This window comes from Oncorhynchus clarkii, chromosome 25 (genome assembly GCF_045791955.1).
Source record: "Oncorhynchus clarkii lewisi isolate Uvic-CL-2024 chromosome 25, UVic_Ocla_1.0, whole genome shotgun sequence".
NCBI classification, from domain to species: Eukaryota; Metazoa; Chordata; class Actinopteri; order Salmoniformes; family Salmonidae; genus Oncorhynchus; species Oncorhynchus clarkii.
The window spans coordinates 13,063,804-13,076,217 of record NC_092171.1 but is presented as its reverse complement, the minus strand read 5'-3'; the positions used below and the strand labels follow the sequence as shown (position 1 = coordinate 13,076,217).

The 12,414-nt window shown below is 42.8% G+C and overlaps 1 protein-coding gene across 3 annotated transcripts in view; it reads left to right on the top strand.

Annotated features, from left to right (window-relative positions):
• Positions 1–12,414, top strand: part of LOC139383547 (myelin transcription factor 1-like protein) — a 130,878-nt gene that overhangs the window by 91,451 nt on the left and 27,013 nt on the right. For all 3 annotated transcript variants that reach the window (XR_011628742.1, XM_071128124.1, XM_071128123.1), the window contains one exon: positions 7,777–7,911. Coding sequence is in view for 2 of the 3 variants with exons in the window: in XM_071128124.1 (XP_070984225.1) it covers positions 7,777–7,911 (135 nt within the window). In the remaining variant the exon portion in view is untranslated. The remainder of the gene's footprint in view (positions 1–7,776; positions 7,912–12,414) is intronic.

Sequence of the window (12,414 nt, the reverse complement as noted above, 5' to 3'; positions counted from 1 at the left end):
CCTAGCCTATGAGTGAAAGTTTATGAATGTCGAGAGAATTTTGAGTAATCAAGGCGACAGACACTGACACATTTAATCAGGGGCTCCACTTTGGTTTTAGAAGTGGTGTGGGGGAATAACCTGGTGGGGGGCTGGTGGTCCTCCCCCAGAATATGTTTGGGCATCTAAAGATCCTTCCCTGCATTTTTACACAATCCAATATGCCATCTCTATTTAGAACAAAAAGTAAGCAAAAATGGCAACGGTCTTCAAGCTAGGTAAGAGATCCTTACTAAATATGTTTAAGTGATCAATACGACTGAACTAGAACAAAGGTAATTATTTTAATAAATATTGTGTTGCTCCTTCAACCAATAGCCTAACAAATGATCAACTCTCGAAAAAAACGTCTTTATTAAGACATCCTCTATTTCAATTTTCAGCCAGACCGACCAGCCAGCCCAAGCCACCTGCACGCCCGACTCCCACCAGTCTAGTCAAATCAAAACAAATCAAATGTTATTGGTCACATACACATGGTTAGCAGATGTTAATGCGAGTGTAGCGAAATGCTTGTGCTTCTAGTTCTGACCAGTGGAGGTGTTGTTTCCTACTTTCAACACCTGGGGGCGGCCCGTCAGGAAGTCCAGGACCCAGTTGCACAGGGGGGGTTCAGACCCAAGGCCCAGAGCTTAATGATGAGTTTGGATGGTACTATGGTGTTGAATGCTGAGCTATAGTCAATGAACAGCATTCTTACATAGGTATTCCTCTTGTCCAGATGGGACAGGGCAGTGTGCAGTGCGATGGCGATTGCATCGTCTGTTGATCTATTGGGGGCAGTAAGCAAATTGAAGTGGGTCTAGTGTGTCAGGTAAGGTGAAGGTGATATGATCCTTAACCAGCCTCTCAAAGCACTTCAAATCAAATCCAATCAAATGTTATTGGTCACATACACATGGTTAGCAGATGTTAATGCGAGTGTAGAGAAATGCTTGTGCTTCTAGTTCCGACCATGCAGTAATATCTAACAAGTAATCTAACAATTTCACAACAACTACCTTTTACACACAAGTGTAAAGGAATGAATAAGAATATTACATATAAACATATGGATGAGCGATGGCCGAACGGCATAGGCAAGATGCCGGTAGAGTACAGTATATATAGTACATATGAGCTTAGTAATGTAGGGTATGTAAACGTTATATAAAGTGGCATTGTTTAAAGTGACTAGTGATACATTTATTACATTCAATTTTTAATTATTAAAGTGGCTAGAGTTGAGTCAGTATGTTGGCAGCAGCCACTCAATGTTGGTGATGGCTGTTTAACAGTCTGATGGCCTTGAGATAGGAGCTGCTTTTCAGTTTTCAGTCTCTCGGTCAATAACTCAACTCGCCCAACACAATTTCCTTCCCATTTTACACCTTTATTTATTTGTATTCCCAAGGGATAGGTTTGGAAACAAAAAAACAAAACAAAAAACCCCACATACACCTCAAACATACATTAACACACAAACAGCAAATCCTCCATATAATTCATCTCATAGGACTAATAGTACTGTAGAGCTACTTCTACTTGCACACAATATAGCTGGGTCGCCCCGTCCTGTCCCTAGGGATGCACCACCCTGCAGCTCCCCAACCCAACACACCCCAGTCAGCTTTAGGTTCTTAGTGAAACATTCATTATTGGTTTCAATAATTTAGGCCAAGGCCATAGTGACAACACACAGGATGGCAGACCCCCAGGGCCAGGACTGAGTAGCCCAGCAGCTAGGGATTGTCTAAATAGTTATTTCCCCTGACGTGGGAATGTTTTCAATACAGACTCCTTTAGTTGTTCTGTAATCCATATAAGTCATCCAGACCTTATGAAAGTTGCACAGTGTACCCTTAATCTTGTGATCAATCAAATCTAGTGGTACATAACTTGACATTGTGGGAGGATAACCAACCTTCCAATTAATGGCAATGCATTTATTAGCCACTATAAATGCTAGGTTACACAGTTTCTTCTTGATAACAGTCTCCAATATCAACATTTCCAAGCAAACAAAAACAGGGAGAAGGTAGAGTCTGTAGATTTGCTGAGATAAAATAACATACGCTTTGCCAGAATTCAGCCAGCCAGCCTTCACAAGACCATAACACATGCAAATATGTCACCTTTGTGCTTTAAACCTCCAGCAGAATAGTACAATTTCTGAGTCCATGATATTCAGTTTCACTGGAATATAGTACATTCTATGGATGGTCTTAAACTGCACTAATTTGTGTCTGAGATTATATGAACATGGCTGGGCATTCTAACCTATCAGTATCCATTCATCATCATCAATAGTCTCCCAGGTCTTCGTCACATTTTTGTTTTACATGTGTCATGCCATCGGGGAAAAGCCTCTATCAACCCTTGATACAGTTTCTAAATCAACTTTGGCGGTTTGTCAGAATGCCTTAAAATAGTATCTGGCTTGTCCAGTGTTTGCTGCACAGAGGAAATAAAATGTTGTATCTGCAAAAATCCCCCTCACCTCCATCACAGACTGGTCTTCCCTGGTTGCCTGACCCTCTCGTGGCCCCTGTCACCATCTGGTCCTCTTAAAATGAGGCATGAAAAAGAATTACCTTGGTGTATTATTTGGCAATAATGGAAATGATCCTTATTCCCAGATCCCAGACTGTAGCAGTAAGATTAAGATTCTGTCCTGTAGCTACTGTAGATCCACCCATCAATTCAAGATGGAATTTTGTGTCATTCAATGATATTGTTAATGTCCTGCCAAATTCACCTCCGTAGACTGGTCTTCCCTGGCTGTCTGACCCTGTTGGGACATCTGTCACCGTCTGATTCTGCTAAAACCTGTAGGTACCGACAGAGATCATTGCGGCGAGGTCTGAATTTTTCATGCTGGGGGCGGGAGCGTGCGGTCAGACAGACGACTTTGGGAGGAAAATATTTTTTGGGGGGTCCCACAGATTTTTTGTATGCGTTAGCCTACCTCTAGTATTAAAAACACATTTTTCGCTTTATTCGCATTATTCACACATAATTTGCTGCTTCAACTTCAGTAGCCTACCTCTCCTAGTTGGTTGTGAGAGTTAAAGTGTGCCTAGTATGTGTGGTCTCTTTGAAATAGAGTAGGCTGCCTACATGGGAGGAGAATCACATCGCAGTTAACTTGAATATGAAATTAACTTAAATATGATTAGACTGTAGTTTACGATAGTGTCTGTATATTGATAATGGAAAGAAGTAGGGGGCGCTCAACCAACGTGAGTCGAAGTAAAATCAAAACATGTAGTCATTAAAAAGGAGTGAGCGAGCATTATTGTCTCTGCCTGCAAATCGTCCTGCTAAAAGGTAGGCTATATCCTATAGGACTATGCAAAACGTAGGAAGTGTCGCTGTCATCATTCTTGCTGGGAGAGTATGGCCCACTTCAATCCGGCCGACGAGACATTTACAAAATATATATATTTTTAAATTAATTTTCGTGGTATCCAATTGGTAGTTAGTCTTGTCCCATCACTGCAACTCCCATACGGACTCGGGAGAGGTGAAGGTCGAGAGTCGTGCATCCTCCGGAACACAACCCAGCCAAGCCGCACTGCTTCTTGACACAATGCCCGCTTAACCCGGAAGCCAACCCCACCAATGTGTCGGAAGAAACACTATATACCTGGCAACCGTGTCAGCGTGCATGCGCCTGGCCCGCCACAGAAGTCGCTAGAGCACGATTGGACAAGGAAATCTCGGCCTGCCAATCCATCTCCTAACCCAGACAATGCTGGGCCAATTGTGCACCGCCTCATGGGTCTCATAGGTCTGCCAGCTGTGACGGCCTTGGATTGAACCCAGGACTGTAGTGATGCCTCAAGCACTGCAATGCAATACCTTAGACAGCTGCACCACTTGTTTGGACAAACAATTGGTCCTCCAAAAAATGTGGCCCTCTGTTGAATTTCATAATCCCAAAGTGGCCCTCGAGCCAAAAAGTTTGCCCACCCCTGCTATAGCCTATGCATGGGTGGAGAAGCAAGGGGCAGTTACCTTTCCAAGGAAATTTACTTCCTAAATAGGCATTTGACTAGGCTTACTAGTTTACTACATTGACTAGAAATAGGCCTAAATATTGATCACCCATATTTCTCTAACTCTGCTCTCTTCAAACTACATCTCATGAGTACACAAGGCGAGACCCAAATGCAGACACAAGAAGCAGATGGTTGAGCTCCGATATTTATTAATCCAAGGGGTAGGCAAAAGGTAGGTCGGGGCCAGGCAGGGGTTCAGTAATCAGATCAGAGTCCAAACAGTACAAGGGGATAGGCAGGCTTGAAGACAGAACAGGAAGAGTGGTCAGGCAGGCGGGTACGGAGTCAGGACAGGCAAGGGTCGAAACCAAGAGGACTAGAACCAAAAGAGACTGGGACAAAATAGGAGCAAAGAAAAACGCTGGTTGACTTGGTAAACAAAACGAACTGGCACAGAGAGACAGGAAACACAGGGATATATACACCGAGACAATCACAAAGACAGGTGAAACAGATCAGGATGTGGCACATCTAGCATATTGGCTGATATAGCCCAGTAATACAATATAAGGGCCAGTAATACAATATAAGGGCCATGTACAAATCTCTAATTCAACCTATTATTCTTGCGCATTTGATTTTACCTGTAGGGTGCAAAATTGCTTGGACCATGGCTGGCAAGAGAGCTGCGTCACATACACCTAAAATAACATTGCTAGACTGCAGTTGGGTTTGGGACCAGTTCTTGTTGTGAGTGGGAGTCGGACAGAAAGCCAGCAGTGCTGGCAGGAGCAGGAGCAGGATGAAGAAATTGGTCCCACGCAGACCTCTACAGTGCACCTCTCCCTACAGTGCGCCTGTAATGTTAGAGCTGTTTATTACTGTGTCAGGTTGAAAAGGAGGGAATTAGCTCAGGAAACTGACAGATCAATAACGTTACATTGCAATACTGACTAATATTGCACTATAAAAACGTCAGAATATCAACATTCAGTCATTTGACTGCTGGTTTCATAATTTGATTCAGGTCTAGTGTGATCGAGGGAAAGATAATAGCTAATGTTAGCCAACTTTTGGCCAGCTCTCTCTCTATTGGTACATCAGCTGGCGAAATCTATCCAAGTTAATTTACTTCTGAAACGGGGCAGAACAATGACTACAAAACATTTCCAAAACAACAACGGGTGTTAGATAGTAATAATTGCCACCTTATATCGCTATCTGACAGATAACTAGACCCGTACCCCCATCCCCAGTGAAAGTTGTGCCCCTGCATTCAATACCACCTTGCACATGCTTGCCTGCATCCAGCTGATCGTGTCCAACAGTTGCAAATGAGCAAATTGAGGTATGTTTATCCCTGTGTTGTTCCGTTTGCTTCTGTTTAAGATTTTTTTTTCAACAGAATCGGCGGTATGAATATCCGCAAACACAGTTCACTTTCATTGTAGCCACATAAAAACAGCATGATAATTTTGCTCATTGTATATGTACAGTAATTCCTTCTCGCAAGTATCTACTCGCTCTCCTCTTCTCACCTTATCCATTCGCTTGTGAACTTCAGTGCACAACACATCAGCTGTCTATGACTCGGCGAAAAAAAACATTCCGAGCCAAACCTTCATATCATGACCGCTAACCGCTAACATTACACACAGCTTACATCGTTGTCATGTCATAGTCAACATAGCTACAAGAACTAACGCGTTAGTAAACCTGCTACAATCTTGTAGTACAGTGTACAGTCAGTCACACCCGCGGGCCCTGGTGGCAATAAATTAATAAAACCAAACTAGTGTTGAATAGCCATAGCCAGCTAGTTAACATAGCATCTCTCTCTGTTTGAGCCAGGTGTTTGAGTAGGGTAAACTAGCTAGCTGCATTTGCTAGCTAAGTGAAAGTTTAAAAAATATAACCAAATATGGCTATGTCTCTCTCTCTCTCTCTCTCTCTCTCTTTTGCTTCTCCTTAATTAATTTGATAAGAACTGTTCAACTATTGTCTTTCTCTCTCTGAGTAAACTAATCACCACATTGTATGCACTGCAGTGCTAGCTAGCTGTAGCTAATGCTTTCAGTACTTCATTCTCTGATCCTTTGACTAGGTGGACAGCATGTCAATTCATGCTGCACGAGCTCTGATAGGTCTGATAGGACGTTCTCCGGAATTTGTCATAATTACTGTGTAAGTCTATGAAAGGAAGTGGGAGCCATGAGCCTCCTGGGTTTTGTATTGAAGTCAATATACCCAGAGGAGAACAGAAGCCAGCTGTCCTCTGGCTACACCATGGTAACACCATGGTAAGACCTTCATTGCAAAACAGTATGTTTTAATCAATTATTTTGTGATGTGAATATATTTAGGATAGTTCTTTCTAAAAAGGATAACTTTCTTAATGTTTCAGTATTTCTATTTTTATGAAATTCACTGGGGATGGTCCTCCCCTTCCTCTGGGGAGCCTCCACTGCTGTCTCGTCCTCTCTATTGTTCTCTCTGTCTTTTTTTGTCTCTGTCTTTTCCTCCCTCTCTCTTTACCACGCCGTCTTCCTGTGTCTGTGTTTATTTTGGTTATTCAGTAAGTGGTGGAGGTGAAGGTCATTGAAGCCTTTCAAACATGACTTAGCAGACTATCTCTCTGTGATCCTGCCTTTCTCTGACTTCCCTCTCTTTCTCTGTCTTTCTCGCTCTAACCCTCTCTCTCTCTCTCTCTCTCTCTCTCTCTCTCTCTCTCTCTCTCTCTCTCTCTCTCCCCGCTTTGACTGTCACTCTGTGGAAGATGTGAAAGGAAATGCATCCCCTCTCTCTCTTTTGCTCTTTACCCTTTTCCTCCCCCTCTCCCCCTTACCGTACCAAATATTTTCATCCACTTAAATGGCGCACGGAACATCTATTATTTCTGTGTTTTTGTGGTTCACAAACAGCTTATCAGCCAAGGAACAGTTGAGATCCTTACTATCATTTTATGGAATTCCAAATATACATTGTATTTGCAGTGTATTTGAGTGTAGCTACTGAATATCCTAACACCAAATAACTATCCATGATCTTGTTACCCGGTTGAAGACATTTGAAGGTGGGCTGTTGCACCTGATGCCGGTTGGCATGCGATGCCATCGCTGCTTTTGGATGGTAACACTATCTGATTGGGTTTGGAGGAATAGAGAGGGTAAGGTTGGGCAAGGGAAAGACAATCCCCTCCGGTGTGCATGTGTGCGTGTCTTATTTTGACCAATAATGACCTTGTGCAAATAATTGGTTGAAGAAAATCTGACTTACTTTGTCTTGGACATGGCAACACATGCTCTTCGCTGCTACAGTTGTGGCTTTATTCAACAAGATTTTGTCAAGTGGTGTGAAATATGTTCTGTTACTATGGCGATGATATACTGTAGCTAACCTTATGTTATGTTCCCGCAAGGTCCCATGTCGGCTTAGTGAAATCAGTGGCAGGTTTGTGATACCGCTTTTAGCCTCGACAATTCTTCAAATTACGTTGTTTGGTTGCTGTGGTTATAAGCATTCTCACACTAGCAGCACACTGTTCACAATGACTTTCACCTCGTTCTGACAGGGTCACTGGGTTTGCTGGAAGTGTTCAAATGTGCTGCTTTCAATGAAGCAAGCTAATTTCTCTCTCTCTCTCTTTCTCTCTCTCTCTCTCTCTCTCTCTCTCTCTCTCTCTCTATCTCTATCGCTCTATATATATCTCTCTCCCTCCCTCTCTCTTTCTGCCCCTATGTTTTTGTGTGTTTAGATTCATCGCGTGGAGACAAGAAAGAGAGCCGGTGCCCGACACCGGGCTGTGATGGCACAGGTCACGTGACGGGGTTGTACCCTCACCATCGGAGCCTGTCTGGCTGTCCACACAAAGACAGGGTTCCACCTGAAAGTAAGAACTGCACTTTCACACTTTACTTAAGTTTACCATTCTGGGGTAAATTCAGTTTGAGTTCAGTCTGTTTCAAACTCTGGAATTGAAATTGAATTGACACTGCTTATAAAGCCAGTGGCTCTCAGTTTATTGCAAGGTTTGTTTGATGTATTGCATTGCAAGGTCTGCATGTTTTGGTTTCTCTGTGTTTCTGTCTGAATGCTGTGTGTTTATTGTGGCTGATCCTCGTTTGTTATGGCTGCTCTGTGTTTGCTAGACAGGTGGGGACTGCGCTGGGAGGTCATGCGGGCTACAGCTGCTCTCCTGGCATTACCTTTGCATGCATGGGGTCATGGATTTGCTTGTGTTAGTCTATGACTGATTACCTGTCCAGTCTACTGTGTAATGATGGGGGGGAAACAAGGCCTCAGAGATGAGTGGCAGAGTACAGCAGTGAATGGTGGGACTGTTCTAGCACTGTCTACCAATGAGTTAACATCACTCATTCTTGCTGACCAACAGCCAGTGCTTCACAGCACTTGACATTCCCACCCACTGTTGGATAAAGATAATTAATTTTACTTAAGCTACTTTTTTTTTTGCATGTTACTGTACTTTGACTCCCTAAATTCATATGATGTTTACCTCACAAAGTAAGACATAATTAAGATCATGATTTATAAAACTCTCTTCTGCTTGGTGACACTGTTAAGTGCCTGTAGAAAAGTCAACTGTCTCTGTCTGGCCATAGTCACCAGCAGTGAGTAAGACTGAGTACGCCTATCAATCTCCCCCGCACAATAAACCCCATAAAGTTATTTATATTCTTTGCTCAATTAAATTCAGTTGAATAAAAGAGAAGTATTATGGCTTTTTGCAGCAGATCAACTGCAGCGGCGATAAACATTAGCCCTCAGCGAATAGGCACCCCAGTTATTTGGTTTCATTCACCTTGTGCAAACTTCTCAATAAACTCTCTTCAACACGTGCTATTAACCCAGAGTCAGAAGATTACGTTATGACCTGCCATGACCCAGACTGCTATTAAAATAATAGCTTTTTTTTAAATAATGGCACATAAATCATTTAACATAAGACATGGCCTTATAAAGTAGCCAGTTATCAGACATGTCTTTTTTTGCTTTGAGTACCATGCTTAGAGCTAACAGTTTTCCCTGACCTTGTGACCTTACCAGGAAAAAACTCCTGGGCCTAGCTATAGCCTAGTTATAGCACCAAGGTATAAATGTGTACTCCTAGAGGTTTAGGATGGGGAGAGTTTTTGACCTTGAGGGTGCAAACCCCAAAATGGGTTTTAAAATAGGCTTCGATCGATTGTCATAGGATCTTTTGGAGGTAACGTCCGTGTTCCCTCTCCTATTTCTTATTTGTGTTGGTTAAGCTGACGTTTTGGAAAAATAGCATAAATGTTTCATTTTGGAATTAAATCATGTTCATTCTAATTGCAACTCACAGTGTGACTACGCAGAAAAGGGTCATTGTAAGGAAATCACACACACACACACTCACTCACACACACGCACACGCACAGACAGGTATGTGAGGTATCGACAGAACTCTGCTTTATAATCCATTATCCGCCATGGAGCAGCTAGCCACAAAGTTTCTCTCTGACCATCAGTGGTCAATAGCCTCTCAGTGCAGACAGACCCAAATGTCCTCTACACACACACACACACACACACACACACACACACACACACACACACACACACACACACACACACACACACACACACACACACACACACACACCACACCTGCTGACAGCGAGGAGGCAGAGATAGATAAAAGCCCGCCCGTCTATTAACACATTTACAGTGTAGTGGACAATAGATTATTAATGCAAGGTCTTCATTTAGCAATCACACAGCGCACAAGACACTTCCTAGGGAAATCTAGGATATTAAAATGAAGCGACGCTACAAGTTCATTTTCGTGTTTGCTCAGTGTTGAATGTCAAATATTTAACATAACAGATCTTTGTTTTTGTTCCTGAAAGTGGTATACCTATGAATGAGAGTACAAAACACAATACCTCTGTAGCATACACTTTTCAGGAATCACTGCTTTTTTATTTTTGTGAAATGTTCCACGATGCTCTAAGCATACAGTGAATGAGGACAGGCAAATCCAACCATTTCCAGTCATTATAACTGTTTCTTTGTCATGGTCAGGGAAAGTAGTGATATAATCTAACATAATGTATTGGCTCTCGGCGTGTTGAGGTGGAGGGACTTGCCCAATTAGCTCTTCTGAGCTCGAATTAGTATGCCAGAGAGTGAGGATGACGAGGGTCAGAGTGTAAGGGGGTGATAATGATGAAGCTGACGCAAAGAACAGTTTTAACCTATACAGCAGGGCGTCTTTCTGGCCCCTCTCCTCACCCCCCTCCCCTCTGGTGGTTCTCAACCGGGGTCCCTTAGAGACGTCCGTGGACAGATCATTACTCTAATTGGCTGCCGTGGGGAGAGCAGACTATACTTTCACTCCTATTTGAAATATCTTTAACCAAAGCCTAAAGAATTGTGTGTCCACAGGTGTGGAAGGAAGCTAAAGTAATCCCACTGCCTAAAAATAGTTAAGCACCCTTTGCAGGCTCTAACAGCCGCCTAATCAGTTTGCTGCCTGTTCTTAGTAAGCTGATGGAGTTAACTACTGACCTTCAGCAGGCATAATATAGAGAAGGGCACTCAACTTGTACTGCACTGACTCAGATGACTGATGATTGGTTAAAATAAATGTATATATAAGATGATAGTTGGAGCTGTATTGTTAGATACAGTGCAGCCTTTGGTGTTATTGATCATAAATTGTTATTTATGGCTTTACATCACCTGCCATCACATGGTTGGAGAGTTACTTATCCAATAGAACCCAGAAAGTGTTCTTCAATGGAAGCTTCTCTAACATCTGATATGTAAAGTGCGGTGTCCCTCTAGACAGTTGCCTTGTGCTGTTACTCTTCTCTATTTTTACCAATGATTTGCCACTGGTCAAGCTCGAATGGCTATGTATGTGGAGGATTCCACACTCTATAGGTCAGAACCCAAAGCCAGTGAGCTCACTGACATTCTAAATAAGGAAACCGCGCATCTTAACACCCGCCTGCTTAACCCGGAAGCCAGCCGCACCAATGTGTCGGAGGAAACCCCGTTCAACGGACAACCGAGTTCAGACTGCAGGCACTCGGCCTGCCACAAGGAGTCGCTAGAGCGCAATGAGCCAAGTAAAGCCCCTACCTCCAAACCCTCCCCTAACCCGGATGACGCTGGGCCAATTGCATGCCGCCCTATAGGAATCCCAATCACGGCCAGTTGTGATACAGCCTGGGATCAAACCCAGGTCTGTAGTGACGCCTCAGTGCCTTAGACCGCTGTGTCACTCAAGAGGCCCCGACGTTCTGTGCTTTTGACACATAAATCAACTGTACTAGTTGTTCTGGCTCTGGTCTTGTCCCATCTTGATTACTGTCTGCTAATATGGTCAGGTGCAGCAAAGAAATATGTAGCAAAACTGCAGCTGGCTCAAAACAGAGCAGCATGCCTTTAACAGTACATACAGAACTAACATCAACAACCTGCATTCCAGTCCTTCCCGGTTGAGGGTTGACGAGAGATCAACTGCTTCTCTTCTAGTTTTTATGAGAGATATTATTGCGATGAAAATTCCAGATTGTCTGCATAATCAAATAACATACATCTCAGACACCCGTACATACCACACAAGACATGCCACAAGAGGATTCTTCACAGTCTCCAAGTCCTAAACAAATTCACGGCAACAGTAATATCCAGAGCCATGATCACATGGAACTCCCTTCCATCTCCTATTACTCAAGTAAAAGTAAAATGATCTTAAAAAAAATCTATTAAAAAAAACATCTCATGGCAGGGACTGTAAAATGACACACACACAAACAAACACACACGCACACGCACACACGCAGACACACTATCACACTGTAATGCACACAATCTACATATTTTCCTTTATTGTTTGTATGTTGTTGTATTTTGAAATTGACGGACTGCTCTTGTCTAGCAGTGTCTCGGTGTTTTGTTACTTGTCGTGTTTTATGTTTTTGTGTGGACCCCAGGAAGCTACTACTTCTGCAAAAGCTAATGGGGATCCGAATAAATCAATTAAAACCAATTGAATTAACCCATTTGACTGTTTTAATGGTAAATGCTATCGAAGGAAGGAGCATCTTAAAACGGGTAGATAGTATAGGAGTATATATAAGAGTATAGTCTACAGTATACACTGTATATAGAAAAATAAATATACTGTATGTGTCTGGCACGATCCGTGAATTACTGGCATGTCTTCTGTTGCATTATCCGTTGGCTACTTGTTCTGCTCTCTGCATGCCTCAAGCTGCCTCTGGTATATGTCTCTGGCTATGTCCTAGGCTAGTATTCTTATACCCATGTCAGACAGACGATTTGGTATGTTACCGGCATAAAAAAATATGACAATATTTATATGACCCCCTTT